This window comes from Hippopotamus amphibius, chromosome 8 (assembly GCF_030028045.1).
Source record: "Hippopotamus amphibius kiboko isolate mHipAmp2 chromosome 8, mHipAmp2.hap2, whole genome shotgun sequence".
Taxonomy (NCBI): domain Eukaryota; kingdom Metazoa; phylum Chordata; class Mammalia; order Artiodactyla; family Hippopotamidae; genus Hippopotamus; species Hippopotamus amphibius.
The window spans coordinates 19,841,161-19,858,727 of record NC_080193.1 but is presented as its reverse complement, the minus strand read 5'-3'; the positions used below and the strand labels follow the sequence as shown (position 1 = coordinate 19,858,727).

Genomic DNA, 17,567 nt, shown 5'->3' with positions numbered 1-17,567 from the left:
TTTTTTTTTAAGAGATGGGATGGCTCCCTGTTAGAGCCCTCCGTTTTTGTTTTTTTTTTAATTAATTTATTTTATTGGCTGTGTTGGGTCTTTTTTTGCTATGCGCGGGCTTTTGTTTTAGTTGCGGTGAGTGGGGGCTACTCTTCCTTTTGGTGCGCGGGCTCCTCATTGCTGTGGCTTCTCTTGTTGCAGAGCACGGGCTCTAGGCACGTGGGCTTCAGTAGTTGCAGCACATGGGCTCAATAGTTGTGGCTCATGGGCTCTAAAGCGCAGGCTCAATAGTTGTGGCACATGGGCTTAGTTGCTCTGCGGCATGTGGGATCTTCCTGGAGCAGGGATCGAACCCGTGTCCCCTGCACTGGCAGGTAGATTCTCAACCACTGTGCCACCTAGGAAGCCCAGAAACACAGTTTAGATCCAAAGACACAAATGGATTGAAAATAAAAGGATGGAACAAGTTGTACCATACAAATAGTAACCAAAAGTTATACTAATATGAGACAAAGTAGACTTTTAAGACAAAAATTGTTACTAGAAACAGGAAGTCAAGTTTTATAATGGTAAAACATCAATCCCTCAAAAAAATACAACAGTGACAAGTATATGTGCAACTAATAGCAGAGCCCTAAAATATACAAAGCAAAAACTGATAGAACCAAAGGATGAAATGAATAATTCAGCACTAATAGCTGGAGATTTCAGTATCCTCCTTGAGGAATGGATAGAGCAACTAGACAGAAGATCCTCAAGGAAGTAGAAGACAAACAACACTGTAAATCAGCTAGGCCTAACAGTCATCTACAGAGCACTCCATTCAACAATAGCAGAAGACACCTTCTCCTCAAGTGCACGCAGAACATTCTCCAGGGTAGACCATACCCTAGGCCACAAAACAAGCCTCATCAGCTCATGCAGAGTGTGTCCTCTGATCACAATGAAATGAAACTAGAAATCGTAAGCCAGATATCTCAAGTGTAGTTTTAATTTGCATTTCCCTGGACTAATGATTTTGAGCTTCTATTCATGTGCTTAGTGGCCTTCTTTATCTCTTCTTTGGTCAAGTGTCCAGATCTTTTGCCTGTTTTAAAATTTGGTTTGTAGTCTGTGTATTACTGAGTTGTGAGAGTTCTTAATAGGTTCTGGAGACAAGTTCTTTATCATATTGTGTTTTGCAAGTGTTTTCTCTCAGTCTATGTATTGTCTTTACATTTCCTTTTTTTAAAAAAAGGTTTTGGCTAGTGAATATTTTGTTATATTCTAGGGCGTGGTTGTAACTCTTTAACTGGTCACCAGTCCCTTTATTTATTTATTTGGCTGCGTTGCATCTTCATTGCTGCACAGGGGCTTTCTCTAGTTGTGGAGAGTGGGGGCTACTCTTCTTTGCGGTATGCAGGCTTCTCATTGCAGTGGCTTCTCTTGTTGCGGAGCGTGGGCCCTAGGTACGTGGGCTTCATTAGTTGCAGGACATGGGCTCAGTAGTTGTGGCGCACGGGCTTAGTTGCTCTGAGGTATGTGGGATCTTCCTGGACCAGGGATTGAACCTGTGTCCCCTGAATTGGCACGTGGATTCTTAACCACTGCGCCACCAGGGAGGTCCCTGTGTTTACACTTTCTTAACAGTGTCTTTTGAAGAGCAGAAATTTCAAATTTTGATTAAGTCCACTAATAGGACCTCGAAGTAATAATACTCCAATATCAATGAGCACACCTAACTATCTAGATTTTGGTTTCTAAATACTCTTTCCACTAAAAGGGCCTTAGAGAAATGGCTGATTCCAGGGCTGAGACAGAAAGAGTACAGGATGAGCCTGGAATATCTTGTGTACCAAAAAGCAAGGAAGTGCTTAAAGGATACTGGGGATTAGTCAAAAAACGTATCAGAACCAAGTTGAAGGGGCTTCCACTGGCCAAATCTGAGATAATTTGAGCATCAAAAGAAATAATGATAGTAATGAATTATAGCCTATTGAATAAAATAAGAAACCATGATGTAAATATGCCATGGAAACAGATAGATATAAATAAATGAAGGAAAAATGAAAGCCCTTCTTTATGGTAAAATGCTAACTAATAAATAGGTGAAATGATGGAATTAGAAAATCACCATTTGGTAACCATCATGGTAATAATTTATTTAGGCAAGAATCATCAGTTGGTGCTAAAACTGGTGAGTCAAGTTTTGTTGAGGAGCAGAGTGTTTACATAGTTGCAAAGTATCTCTCCGCAAAATAGTATTTTGCAGTGGAGAAACATGGAAGAGGTTTCCCTAACCAAGTGATCCAAGTTACCCTCACCGAAAATCAACACTGTGTGCCTCTTAATATCACGTACTGAGGACATGGGATCACTTCTGTGGTGTTTCTGCCAAAAAATGCACAGTCTGACTCTACTCACCTAGAAATATCAGATGAATCCAAATGGATGGACACTCTGTTTGTCTGTGTGCTATTCAAAAATGTGAAGGTCACAAAAGACAGGGAAAGAATGAAGAACTAGTTAGACAAAAGAAATATGACTACTAAATGAAACTTGTTCTGGGTTGGGTCCTGGACCAGAAGAAGAAAAAAAACATTGTTTCCTATAAAGAGTCGGTACAATAAGTAGTCTAAACTTCTGTGGAAATTCATGCAGGAGAAATTCATCCTTCAGGAAACGGAGAAGAATCTCTGCATGCTTGTGCTTTGCAGTATAGAATGATTTTTTCAAGTGTTTATTAATTGTATTTTCTCCGTTGTGAATTATCTGCCATGCTTATCTTCACTGTAGTCATTTCCTGGTCTTAAGTTTGTTTATTGATTTTTTTTTTCTTTTGTTTTAATTTTTTAAACTATAAAAGCAAAATGCCTTCCTTGTTTAAAAAATAAATATAAACCACATAAAAGGGCACAAAGGAAAAAATGAAAGCCCCTCTCATCTCCACATCCCACTATCCAGATGTTCTCCCTCTCATTTTTTAAAGTTTGCCTCCCACTCTTTTTCCTTCCTTTTACTCTTTAGAAATGTCTAAATATTTCTGTGAATTGCTCATGCAGCAAAAGCATTTATCTTAATGGACTAGGAAAGGAGAGAGTCTACAGTGGAAAAAACTGTATGTTAAGCTCTATAGATTTCTTTGAACATAAATTTATGTTCAAAACACACGTTTATATTTAAGAACTTTTAAAGTATAAAGACCTTTATAGCAAAGCATGTACATACCTGACACATAATCAGAAAGAAATAAGACCACAGCTAGTTATTGTGAGCGAGTGTCTTAAATTCTGGGCCACTCCCAGATGGTTGGAAACCATTACCTAGTCTTTGGTGTTATCCTTTGATTTAAAAAAAAACAAACAGAAAAACCATGAAAGAGCTTTTTTCACCTCTTTGTTTTATGAACATTGTAAGTTAAAATTGGTACTGTATTTGGCTAAACTCTGGTGTAGTTTGGGGGTAGAGGTGAGTCTTCTCTCACAAGATTGATTAGCTGAAACTTTTGTTTATTTATCCTTAATAGAATAATGGAATTTTAGAACTAAAGGGCCACTGGAAATTCTTTTGTAATTTCCTTATTTTATAGGTGAGAAAAATGCCTGGAATATAATAGGCATAAGATGAAGCCCGTGTAGAATAAATTACCTGTTCCTAGCCCTGCACACGTTAGTGACCTTGGACTTCCATTGTTTCAGTAAAGGAACCAGAATGTTGATAGAGAAGCTTTTACTCAGTCACCTAACAGATGAAGGAAACATTTATTGAATGTCTAAGATACGATGTGTATGTTAATTAATATTTTAATTCTCAGGTCCCTGAGGAAGGGGAGTCATTCAGGTCATAGATGGTTTGTAAATTAATAATGGTACAATCTGCGATGTACACTTGGTCTTTTTTCGCTGCCTCTGAGGACAGCCACTTGCTTTAGCTGTCCTGGAGCGTGGGAATGTGACCTGCGGGGTGAGAAATCGGCCTCTCTCGGGGCTTGTTATGAACTGAACTTTTTTTGTGTGTTTTTTTTTTTTCCAGCTGGAAGAAGAGAGATCTGTGCTCAATAATCAGTTGTTAGAAATGAAAAAGAGGTAGGCTTTCTTTTTGTGTATATTGTTTTGAGTGTATGCATGTGTGTTTGATAAGGAAAATGTTAGAACATGCTGTGTACGGTGACTTGTGGAAAACATACAACCTTCTTATATTCAGAAAATTGCATCGTGATAGTTTGATAGTCATAACTGACAAATTTGCAAAAGTTTCCGTATGAATTACAGTTTGATTTTTAAGCCATATTTAGTTGCATTTATTCAGAAGTGTTCTAAAGTCAGATTGTCTCATATTATACTTCTGTACCTCCTAGTTTCAGTAACTAAAAATACTATAATTTTACCGAGAGTAATTGAGCTGCATATAAATACTGATTTCATTTATATAAAATTTTTAATTTTTCAGTAATAATGGGAAGCACCATTTTAAACGTTTGTTTTCTAAAAAAGTTTTGTTATTAGTTACTCTTTGATGATAAATGCCAATCAAATGGAAGCTTCCAGTACTTTTGAGTGGGAATAAATGGGCCCCCAGGAATAATCATTTAGAAGCCTGATGCTTAAGCTTTCTGATGGTCTCTGTCTGCTCCTTTAAAATGTGCAGTTTGTGTCTAGAGAAATTTTCTGCTTTACCCTGCATGCCAGGCAGGTTTAGTGTGTACTGTTGCTGAGAACCACAGCCTGTGCAGTGGTTTGCTATAGATTACATCACAACAGCGACGTGCTTTTTTTGTCTTATTAAATACAGAAAGAAAAATAAACCTTTAGGGATAGTGTAATCAAGAATTCTTCTGTACATCAATTGAAAAATACTAAGTAAAGTAAAATAGAAAAAAAAGAACTCCTTCATGGTCTTGCAGAGCATTTTATTCTTACTTGGCAGGGCAGAGGAAGTTTCCTTTACTGCCCGCTGGCGCACACTTTTCCCCAGGCAGTGTTCCTCCTGCCAGCGTCGGGGGCTTTATTTAGCCCACAAAGATATTTGGGTTCCATAAGCTCCATTCTAAAGGAAATTAGGCCTCCGTCCAGGGGTGCCTTCCTTCTTTCTATTTTTAAGACATCCTTAGACTCACTCTTCTTTAAAGTTTCACATCAGAATGCATGTGTGTTTCATGGCTGCCACACCCCTGGTCCAGCCAGGTGTTCATCAAGTGCCCGTGAGCTGTGCTGACCAGTCGGCCATGCCTTAACCTGGGGCCTGGCTACAAGCACAGCTCTGCCTGTGGGGGCCTTGGGATATTTAATTTTACATGAATAAGGCTTTGTTTGTTTAAAAAGAACCCCGTGTATGCAGTTGTCAAGGGCATGTGAAAAAATTAATAGCACTTATTCCTGAGGCATTCTGGCAAGGGAATGTAGAAAAACAGGCTGGTGTGAGTACTGGTGTAGTCCCTTTGCATTTATATAGCACTTCCTAATTCACAAATTTATCGAATCTCAAAACAACCCAGTGAAATACATGGTGGGGCTTGCATTTAAAAACAACAAAACTAAAACCCCCAACATTAGGCAATTTGGCCAAGAACTCAGACTAAGGCTTAAGACCCAAGTCTTCAGAATTTTATGTGGGGTCTTTTCTCATTGTACATTTATTTATTATTTATGTTTACTTTTTAATCTTTTTTAAAAAGAAAGATGTTATGCTTTGTTAGTCCTTATCATGTGACTTTGACTGAATTACATGCCTCTCAAAATGTGGTTCGGCATGTGACTTTTTTCATGGCTTAACAAGATAAAATAAATTTGGGTACTTGTCCATTCCTCTCTTCTTATGTCACCCTGTTCCCTTCTTAGGTCCTAGATAATTACTCCTTTAATCAATAAATGCAGATAAAGATGATAACTTTTCTGGGACTGAAAAATTTTAAAACTTAGTTTCTTTTATATTTAGAACTTTTTTTACAAGGGCGAGTCAAAAATTATCCGCATCCTGGTTATATTAAAACTTCTATAAATGCTATAGCCAGAGTGTGGGTAATTTTTGACTCACCCTCATATCAGATTGTTAATTAACTCTCACGGAAAGTTATGTCTGTTTCAGAAATCTGAACGCAGATATATTTTAGCTAATATTTAGGGGGCCTTAAATGCCTTCTGAAAGTCAGTTTGGTAAAGGATTCGTATGTAGGCCTATGTGTGTGATAGTTAAGTACACGTAGCATAGAGTACTAAAAAGAATTGGATACTTTCTTAATTTAAAAGTCTGGAAAGTACTTAAAAAGATATTTGAAGTGTAGTGGTTCATGCAAGAATTGAGATCTTAGCCAACAGTTTAATTTAGAGACGATACCTGAACATACATAGTCAAGATAGTATGTAGTTGCTTCACTCAAACTGTACTGTTCATTATATCGAAGTGCAGTACTTACTCCTGATGTCGGATGAAAGTACTTTTCAGTAAGACGTTAGTATCACCCTCCTGTACTTACTCTGGTTTTTTGCTATCTAACATCCAATTGCAGGCAACATGTAGTAGAAGTTTTTTTCTTAGCTTAAAAATGTAATCATTTCTTTGGAAAAGTGGTCTCTTAGTTAGGCAAACCTCTTTCAAAACAGATTCCAAGGCATCTAGTAGGTAAAGCAGAGCCAACCTTGAATTGCTGTAATTGACGGAAGTAGAGAAGTGTGTTCGTCTGACCAAAAAGCCTACAGCAGATTTGGGAACCTGTTTGGCTTCCCTCCCTTCTCTAGGCTTTTTGATGTCCTAGAAGGGACTCCAGAGCCAGAATCTTAGATGGGGACTTGTAGAGTCAGGATTAATTCTGTGGGTGTCAATGCAAGATTCCCATCAGGAAGGAAGGCTGGTCGACGGTCCCACCTGCCGGTGCTGAAGAGGTCACTGCCACTCCAGCTCATTCAGCTCACTGTGGGTTGCTAACTGTCTGACTGTCTCCAAGCTTGCGCTACTTATCAATGCTCATTTCACCCCTCTCTTTTCCCTTTCCTACTCTTGCTTCCTTTGCTATATCTGTGTGTCTTTAATGGTAAGACTAAAGAAAGTCTATCCACGTTATAATAAATAAATTTCATATATTTTTAGTAAACCAAATTGTTGTATATATTTTTTGGCTGCCTTTGTCCCTCTGTGTCTTGCTTTTGTTTTTGTACAATATTCTCAGCAGTATACACACACACACACACACACACACATCTTTTTTATATCTATATACATCACAGAGCTTCAGTGCACATTTAGTTCTCCTTGCTGTATTGCAGTTCTCTTCATATTCCCAATACTTGGTTCTTGTTATCTTGCATTTTTGAAGCTTGCCCAGTAACACTTTAAGGTATTCGCTTCATTACTGGAATTTATTTCTTACGTAAGTAGTAAGGAAAGAATCTGGGTAATATGTTCCCTTGGGGAGAAAGATTTCTGACCCCCATAGCCCTTCTTTCATGTTATGTTTATCTTCCCTTCTTGATATTTTTAGTAACGCCAAGTCATTCGAGCCAGCGTGGCTTTGAAGTAACACAGGCCTTAATGGCAACGTGATGTGTGACTCAGGTGTCAGCAGTGCTGGCATAAATGGTTTAATATAGACCCTCTTGGTTTGCAAGGTGGGATTTGGGCTTAGAAATCGCCTGAGATGCTGGCAGTGAAGGTCTTGTCACAAAGATGAGCTGCCAAGGTCTATTTGTCCCGTCATTCCGTATACAAATCACAAGGCAGAGCCCCTTTTAAACCATGCATCTTTTGATAAGAAAGAAGTACAAGAAACATCTGCTTGCCATCTTCTTAGAAAGCAGCCTCACTCAGAGGGTGTTTGTATGTGACAATAAGCAGACAAAGATACTTGCGCCTTTTTCCTTCTGCCGGCTGATGGCGGCCTCATCCCGCCCTAACACAAAGAACCCCTGTGAGCTCGAGTAACCAGAGTCCTGATGACAGAAGAATCTAAATCTTTTAACCCCCAAATCTTGGTATTTCTCAGTAAAAACATTCAAAATCACATTTTTCAAATTTGAGTTGCATTTACAACTGAATCTCTTGAAATAGTTTTTTTTTTTTTTACAGTAGAATGAACTACCAAGTAAGTTTAATAGAAACTTAGCCCAAGATTTATTGACTCTTTGGATAAAATCAGATATTTACTTTCCAGGTAGAAAAAAATACCTGTACATTTGTTTGATTTAAATCTTTGGGGTTTTTTTGTTTGTTTTTGTTTTTGTACTTAAACAAGATCCTATTTCCTAGCGAGATGTTATACAGTTAGTAACTTAACCGCACCAAGTATTCATTTAATGCTTGGGTGTTGAATTCAAGATGTTTTCTGTAAGTCTTAGATTCTTTTCTTTTTCTTTTTTTAAAAAATATTGATTGATTGATTGATTTGGTTGGACTGGGTCTTATTTCTGGCAGGCAGGCTCTTTAGTTGTGGCATGCAAACTCTTAGTTGAGGCATGTGGGATCTAGTTCCCTGACCAGGGATCAAACCCCGGGCCCCCTGAATTGGGAGCACGGAGTCTTATCCACTGCGCCACCAGGGAAGTCCCTCAGATTCTTTTCTTACTACTTATTCTGGGGTGTAAGTGTAAGCCACACAATGAGATAAATACAACACTTAGATTTTTCATCTTTGTGTAGAATTTCAATTTACCATAAACCATGAGAATTCTGTAATTCGTGTGCCGGATATCTTGGGTCTCACTAACCAGACATACATTTCTGCCGTTTCTAACCTGGGCCTGAGTTTCTGATCCCTCCAGTTGGTCCTAAGACAAACTGAACTACTACATGCTCCGCGTTCACGCAGCTACTTCTAACAGAACGGGAGGGATTCGGTTTGTTGCAGTTTAAGCCATGAACTCTCACTGATGACTGTCTACATGGATGCAATGCCATAGGTGGTATGGCCTGAGGGCTGGCTAGGAAATTTCTCTCGAGTTGTGTTTTCCCCAAATATTTTTGTGATACAAGGTCTTTTTTCCTCTTGTCTCACACTGCATGTCATTTTTTTTTTAAAACTTATTTCAAAATCTGAGGTTTCCAGAAGAGCTGCAAGGGTAGTACAGAGCGGTCCCACATCCCCTTCACCCAGCTTCCCCTCACATCTTACATCCCCTGGTCCTTGGATCCAAACTGAGAGAGTAACGTTGGTCCAGCACTCTTAGCCAGACTCTAGGCGTTGTTCAGATTTCCCAGGTTTTTCCATTCCTGTGTTTTTTTTTTTTCTCTCCCAGGGTCCAGTCTAGGAGACCACAGTGCATTTAGTTGTCACACCTTACTCTCTTCCAGTCTGTGACAGCTCCTCAGTCTTTCCTTGGCTTTCGTGCCCTTGGCATGTTTGAATTTTCACCACAAAAATTTAAAGACACGCACACATTCATAAACACATAGTGGCCTGCCCTTGGGGGTGTCTCTAGTGTGTCTTCCCTCTTTCCCTGTCTTCCCTTCAGCTTCCCCTTTCATATCCCACTCCCTTGACTCCAAGAAAGATGTTCTCCTCTCATGCCCAGTCCCCCTCCCTGTGCTGATAACCAAATGCTGGGTCGCCTGAGAATATATGCCCCATGCGCTGACCCTCTCCCTCCAGATGCCCCTGGCTTCCATTCTGCACCTGGAAATCCATCTTCACGTTTCCCTTCTAGCCTTTATGCAAGTACCTTTAATTTCTGCGGGCAACTTAATGTCCTCTTCAGAGTCCATGGATGAAAAGTAATAATCCTTCAGTCTGAATAGTGGTAATAATCTCTGCTACTGTTTCGGCCCATAAGATCTCCAAAACACACTCTTGGAACTTGCTGAAAGTTACTGAAATTAGTGAGAACCAATTGATACTTCCAGCATAAAACTGCTCTGCATGACATCTGTATAATCGCTTTGCATGTATGTATTTTAATTGTTGTTATGGCTTGGGAATAATTTATTCAAGAAGTAACAGAATTCATCTCAGGCGGGTAAATTTTTAAAATAATTCTTTGTGGGGGGTGCAACAGTCTTGTCTTTTAATTCTACGTCTTCCAAAGTTATTAACTTGTTTCTTTAAATTCAAATGGATACAATGATATGCAGATTCTGGCATGTCTCTGCATAGGTAAACTTTTTCTCCCCTCACAGTAAGTAAAATTTCAAGTAAAATTTCACAAGCATAATAGCCTTAACCCCCTGTAAAACTTCCCTGTGATACTCTCTCCCTGTATATTAGCTACAGTTAATTGCGTGTTTGTTCTAGGACAGTCGTACACCGGCCGCTCTCTCAGTTGATTTCTGGAATTTTTAACTCTTTGGTCTTTTAGAGAATCCAAGTTAATAAAAGACGCAGATGAAGAAAAAGCTTCCTTGCAGAAATCCATCAGTATTACTAGTGCCTTACTCACAGAAAAGGATGCAGAGCTGGAAAAACTGAGAAATGAGGTAGAGTACCACCTCAGGGACCCTTCACGCTGCCCGCCTGTGTCCCGGCCCCGAGCCTAAGCCAACCTGTGTGTTTCAGGTCACGGTGCTCAGGGGAGAGAACGCCTCTGCCAAGTCCTTGCATTCGGTTGTTCAGTCTCTAGAGTCTGATAAGGTGAAGCTGGAGCTCAAGGTAAAGAACTTGGAGCTTCAACTCAAAGAAAACAAGAGGCAGCTCAGCAGCTCCTCAGGTAAAACGACCCCCGCGGGCCGCTTCCTTTCGACACCACTGCTTCCAGCAGAGGAGCCATTCCTAGCAGAGGTGTCCTTTGCAGGCCGGGCCCCTCTGTGCTCTCCCACCCTTTAATCAGATGAGGCCCCACGAAAGGGGTGTGTCTGCCTGTCCCCACTTCTGGACCCTCCTGTGGCTGGCAGAAATTTATATAAGACAGTAGGTGATAGCTGCCATCCCAGTAGCAGCTATGAGTTCTGAAAGTGCACTGCAGACTGCAGGGGAGGGGAAAATGATGGCCGTGACAGGTGTTCCCACCCGGCGGCAGTGGGCCAGCCCGAAAGAGGACGACCATGTCTCGGGGGTTCAGATAGGGGACAGGAACTTCGCACATATTCTCCGAGAGGCACACGTGGGGATCCCACGTGAGAATGAGTTTCTAACACTGGCCCTGTCATGGCAATAACAAGGAAATAAGATTGCAATTTTTAAAAAAATCCCCCCTCCACTTTTTTTTTTTTTTTTTTAACATAAGGTAATACTGATACTCAGGCAGAAGAGGATGAAAGAGCCCAGGAAAGTCAGGTAATATTCCTTCCTTTTGCTTTGCTTACTTGCTATTTTTAAAAAATCATTTAATCTTTCGAATAGGAAATGTATTCACATGGTCTAAACATTAATATTAAAGATATATACAAAAAAAGAATCTCCCTCCAAACACCATCTTTCTCCTGCTCTGTTCCCAACCCCCCAAACGGGTGTAATCAGGGTTATTAGCATCTTTTTTTTACATTTTCAGAGATTTTAAAAAAAGTACATACAAGCCAAGACTAATACAGTCTTTCCTCCTCCTTTTTTACACAAATGGGGGCATATTACATAAACCCATCTGCACTTACCTTTTTATAGCTGTATAGTATTCCATTATATGGATGTACCATAATTTAATCAGTCCTTATTGGTTAACATGACATTTGGGATGTTTTCTGATCTTTTAGGTGTATTATAAACAATGTTATAATGAACTGTCTTGAACACCTGTCATTTTACAGATATGCTAATATTTCTTTAGGATAAACTCCTAGAAGTAGAATTGCTCTGTAAAAGGTTCCTTCCTCATCCTTACCTTAAAAAGGCAAGGTTCTTGAAAACTGTTTCCTAAAGCCAAAATTATCAAATTAGCCTTAGTTTTAAAAATGGGAGTATATAGAGGCAAACTAGTCTATTTGGGGAAATGTGTATAGCCTCACAAGCAACAGCATCTCTGTTCAGTTTTAATTATATATTTGGACATACTTATCCCATTCAAAATTCAAAGATACACAAGCCACCTTTCACTTTTAAATGAGAGGAACTCAGTGAGTTAGCTATTTGTGTTAGCTATATCTCCCTTGAAAGGCATGTAAGGACCCCGTACACAGCCTAACTGACCCTGGATAGCATTGTCTCTGCTTAGTTTCTATGTCTGAGTTTCTATGTCTAAGCCCAAACTTAATTAACAATGTTTTCTCTTCCCCCTCTTCCTTTCTGCTTCCGTTTGTTTCATCTGCCACTGCCAACACTTTTCTTCCAATCAGCAAATGGTTTGTTTTATGTTTCCTAATTTGTGAGCACGTGTGTGTGTGTGCAAGTGCATGCATGAGTGTGGTTTCCCACTGTTACGTCCATTTTGTGGCTCCCCTCTCCCCGATATGTAGCTGCTAACAGGGTACAGTCTTTAGAAAATGCATTTTGAGAACTGAGACGAAATTCACTGGGTGTTGTCTTCAATGTCAGAAGGGATATTCTGCTGAGAATCAAAAAGCTAGTGATTTCTAGCTTTTTGATTTATATCATAACTGCTCCAGCAGGAGACAAAGGCCAAATATTCCTTTAAAAAGTGAAATATGTATGTATGAGTACATATACACACACACACATACATTTTTTAATATTGTAAAATGGGATCTTTTTTCCAATGGACATTTAGAGAAATGAGACCTTTGTATTATTTGTAGAAGAGAGAAGAAACTTACTGATTTTTTTTTCTTGGCCTTGCCCTGTGGCACATGGGATCTTAGTTCCCTGACCAAGGATAGAACCCACTCCTCTTGCATTGGAAGCACAGAGTCTTAACCATTGGACTGCCAGGGAAGTCCCCAAACCTACAGATTTTAAAATAAAGCGCCCTTGCTTTGAAACATTAGGACAAGAGCATTTCCCCCTGGTGGGCAGTCATCTCGTTATCCCACTGCCCCGAGTCTGGGCCCAGGTGCCCCAAATGCTGCCCCTTCAGTGTGTGTGCCCGTCTCCTCGGGTGAAAGAGAGCTTAAGCCTTCTCTTTAAAACTCTTTCCTTTTTCCCTGAACACCCATTTACCATCCCACCATGACTAATAAGTGAATGTTTCATCGTGGTCGGAGGAGAATTTCCATGAGCTTTTTCAAATCTACAGAACATAAAAGTCCTGGCTTGGTTCTACAGTTTAGTGGAACAAGTAACTCGTTACGCTTTTTGTACAGTTTTGTGTGTGTGTGTGTGTATAAACATATGAGACATGGGTGAGTCACGGCCACTGTTGGCCACTGTGACCCCAGCACACTCTGTAGCCACAGCCCAGCCAGAGAGTATGCTTGCTGACTTCTTGATGGTCCAGCTACACGTTTCAGACATTTTACACAAATGTTTTTTCTTTTTTCAAACAAATCAGATTGATTTCCTAAATTCAGTAATAGTGGACCTTCAGAGGAAGAATCAGGACCTCAAGATGAAGGTGGAGATGATGTCGGAAGCAGCCCTGAATGGGAATGGTGATGACCTGAACAATTACGACAGGTATTTCACGTCCAGTGATGCTGAGCGGAACCTTATTTAGTTCCAGCTAAATAAATGTGTGTTTTTAAAGTTAGGTCCTCCAGACAGAGAAGGACAAATATCACATGATACCACTTCTAGGTGGAATCCAAAATAATGGTACAAGTGGTACAAACAGAAATAGAGTTACACATTTAGAAAACAAACTTAACGGTTACTGGGGGTAAAGGGGGGCGAGGGATAAATTGGGAGATTGGGATGGACATAGACACACTACTATATATAAAATAAATCACTAATAAGGACCTACTCTACAGCACAGGGAACTCTACTCAGTACTCTGGTGATCTGTATGGGAAAAGAATCTAAAAAAGAGTGGATATATGTATATGTATAACCAATTCACTTTGCTGTACACCTGAAGCTAATACAACATTGTAAATCAACTATACTGCAATACAATTAAAAAAAAAAAAGTTAGGTTCTCCAGTGGATTAGAGAAACAATTGCTTTATGGCTATTTGGCCATAAATTGACTGCCACAAATCTGGCAAGGGAGTGAAAACAGTTTGATGTGAAAATTTAAAATGTGGACCATAGTACTTAACAACTTGAGACTCCCAGACTTGGCCTTAATTCTTGCTTATTTTTTATTCATTACAAGTGAAACTGTATCTTCAATTTCTTCTGATGGAGATGAGTTTCTGATTATACACGTTAACATTTCTAGTGATGACCAGGAGAAACAGTCCAAGAAGAAACCTCGCCTCTTCTGTGACATATGTGACTGCTTTGATCTCCACGAAACAGAGGATTGTCCCACCCAGGCACAGGTGTCTGAGGACCCCCCCCATTCCACACACCACGGCAGTCGGAGCGAGGAACGCCCCTACTGTGAAATCTGTGAAATGTTCGGGCACTGGGCAACCAACTGCAATGACGACGAGACCTTCTGATGAAGCCTCACATCTGGAACTGGGCTTTCTCAGATTCACTAGCGTTCAGGCAACTGACCACCAGCATTGTGTGTGCAGACTTCAGGAGAACTCACGTTATTTTTGACCCACCCCCCACCCCCCCCCACCAAATCTCAGAAAATATTTTGATCTTCAACAAATCGCCCTTTTAGTCTCCCCTAAGTTTTTAAGTTAGAATAATAAATAGGTGAGTTTTCACCTTGGATTTTGTCTCCTTGATTTTTAAGAAGTATTAACAAGACATTGCACCAGATGCCATTATTCATTGTCCCTGGGGAGACCTCATAGACCAGCTCCTACCCTCACAATACCTTATTTAAGTAACTTTAAATTATGCCATTACTTTTCATATTTGCACTAAAATATTTCCAGGCTGCATTTGTATATTTAGATGTTTTGGTTAAGCTTTGACACTGGAATGAGTTGAAAAAAATGTGCCATTTTGCATTTTCATCTACTCATTTAAAGTATTTTATTCTTAATCAAAGAACTATCCTTTTTGCACTACCTGATGTCAGTAGTGCCTTTATTTCAGGCTTGATGATACTTAGGAGTGATTATAAAATCATGAAACAGGTAAAGGGAGGGGGGAAGCCCCCAAACTGCTGTGGGGACATTTTATAATCTCTATGCTGCACCCACTTACTCTACTGTGGTGTTTTGTTTATTGGTTTTGCATAATTTCAGCTTCTATATATTATATGTATATATTTTTGTAAGATCTCTATTTTGGGAAAAAACATGTACAATGTGTCTTTCTTTTCAGATTTTTACCTTTATGAAAAAGAAAACACTTAAAATGTTCATCAGGATATAATGGACTAGGCCAGAAATAACATCATGTGGCTTTGCAGCTGTTTGTTCTTTGTGTTTTCATTTTATTTCTTTATCAGATATAAATAAGTGGGAGAATTTTCTCCAGATTTTTTTTCCTTCTCCAGCAGATATCCCCAGCAGTCAGTTAAATTAGATAATAAGCCACTCTAAAACACCTAAATTAGCCAATCTACAGTCTTTACAAGTTTTTTTTTTTTACTGTGTTTTTAGATGAATGTACGATGAGAAATTCAACATTAATAATCTTGGATTTTCTTATCATAAAAAATAAAATGAAGGACCTCGACCACAAAAAGTTTATCAATCAGTTTGAGTCTATTTATCTTCATTTGAATGTCTTCTAGAACATGTAAAAAGTAATAAATAAATGTATCTTCCATGAGACATGTATCATAAGAACTTCTATAATTGTATATATGCCTTTGATGTATTTTCCCCTCAAGATGATCAGCCACGTGTTTTGACAAGTGAGAAATAAATCTGTAATCAGTTGAAATTTTGGTTATAAACATAATAGGAACTGTTTCACAAACACAGTATGTAAAGCAGTATTAAAATCTGAACAAACAAGTGTTCTGTATCTACTTTAATAAATGGTTATTCCTTTTTGCCAGTGTAGTAAACTGGTATTATTCTCAGGTTTATTTGTCATAATGTTTTTCCTTTAAATGAACAAGGCCTGGAGACCCAAATAGCAGTTTCTACTGCGGTGTGTTGATAAACTGCTTTTAAGAAATTATCGCAAAGCATTCTGTGTCCCATTCAGCATAAAACAGATGCCCAGTGTAGTTATGCATTGCTGTGCCTCACTGTATTAGCTGACAGAAATGTGAACGGCACCATGTCATACCAACTGCCCATTAAAGCATGAAGGTTTGGAAAGAAACTCTGTGAAGGCTGCTGTGATATTTTCCAAAATGATGACTGAACCAAGTGATCTGTTTTGAGCTCTGACTCCCCCACAGGTAGATATTTCCAGAGTTACCAGCTGAACGTTATCTTGACCTAAAAACTACCCTGACAGTAGTCCTTGACTTCAGCATTGACCAAATTGAGGAAAAGACTCAAACTATTAACTTATTGTGGTGATCATTTCACAGTATATACATATGTCAAATCATTATGTTGTACACCTAAAACTAATGTTAAATGTCAATTATGTCAATAAAAAATACATTTAAAAAAAAAAAGCCTCAAACTAACACTAAACAAGTCTGCAAGACTTCCTAGGTGGTGCAGTGGTTAGGAATCCTCCTGCCAATGCAGGGGACACGTGTTCAATCCCTGGTCCAGGAAGATACCACATGCTGCAGAGCAACTAAGCCTGTGAGCCAGAACTATTGAGTCCATGTGCCGTAACTACTGAAGCCCACGCGCCTAGATCCCGAGCTCTGCAACAAGAGAAGCCACCACAATGAGGAGCCTGCGCACCACAATGAAGAGTAGCCCCCTGCTTGCGGCAACTAGAGAAAGCCCGTGTGCAGCAACAAAGACCCAACACAGGCAATGAAAATAAAATGATTTATTTATTTTTTTAAAGTCTGCGATATTTATAGGGCAACTGCGGTAGTATACCTACGTCTCTAGTTGGGTCTCGACACAAGTAAAACACCTCTGTTGATCATCTAGCCTCCTGGTCCTGTTTGCAGAGAATCGTTTATCATCCTAGTCTTGCTCATTTGCACCCATGCATGCTTGAGATTTCACTGACCGTGGGCATTTTTACCTCTTCCGTGGTTGTGTTCTCATTTAACAGTTCAGGACATGGCCTGCTGGGCTGAACATTTATTCTCACGGTGCTAAAATAATACATGTTCTCAGTTGAGCAAAACACCTGCGCATGTGAGAACAGTTTGTAATACAGGCTGCGAAGAATCACGGAGAAAATCAGGTTGAGAACTACTGCATGGAAGAGTCTGCACGTGTGGAAATGTTATTTTAAAATTAAGTATCTGTCCATAACATGCTATATTAAAAAAGTTCTCAGGGCTGCCAACCTTACAGTAGAGGTTGAGTAGTAGTATATTTCTCCTACATTAAAAAATAATGTGTTGCCCCTCCCTGGGAGAGAAGTATATTTCTTTATGTGTATAATGACAGACTTGGCCATTACAGACTTGGCTGTAAATATTTCAGTATATATCTCTGGAATATAAAAACCATAACTGCAGTAACTTGATCACACCTAAACAACTGATAAAAATTTCTCGGTATTATCAAAAAAAAATTTATCTGAGAGCGTCAAGAAGTTGAGATTGAAACGTACAACTGATTACGGTATCATCTCCAAATTCCACTCTTTGCTTATTCATACTCCATGGTAATTGTTTAGCGAGTCCTTGAAGGGAGCCAGGCAAGACCAAACATTTTCAAGCCTCTTT

At 39.4% G+C, this 17,567-nt stretch overlaps 1 protein-coding gene and 1 non-coding gene across 5 annotated transcripts in view; both read left to right on the top strand.

Annotated features, from left to right (window-relative positions):
- Positions 1-15,794, top strand: part of CLIP1 (CAP-Gly domain containing linker protein 1) — a 146,874-nt gene extending 131,080 nt beyond the window's left edge. For all 4 annotated transcript variants that reach the window (XM_057746378.1, XM_057746377.1, XM_057746379.1 and 1 more), the window contains 6 exons: positions 4,003-4,055; positions 10,251-10,368; positions 10,448-10,598; positions 11,115-11,164; positions 13,269-13,393; positions 14,103-15,794. In XM_057746378.1, the coding sequence (XP_057602361.1) occupies positions 4,003-4,055; positions 10,251-10,368; positions 10,448-10,598; positions 11,115-11,164; positions 13,269-13,393; positions 14,103-14,328 (723 nt within the window). In that variant the 3' untranslated portion in view covers positions 14,329-15,794. The remainder of the gene's footprint in view (positions 1-4,002; positions 4,056-10,250; positions 10,369-10,447; positions 10,599-11,114; positions 11,165-13,268; positions 13,394-14,102) is intronic.
- Positions 15,795-17,102: 1,308 nt separating this feature from the next.
- LOC130859753 (small nucleolar RNA U109) lies at positions 17,103-17,225 on the top strand. Its single transcript, XR_009055304.1, has one exon. It is a non-coding gene; the product is annotated as a small nucleolar RNA U109 (small nucleolar RNA).
- The last annotated feature ends 342 nt before the right edge of the window (positions 17,226-17,567 follow it).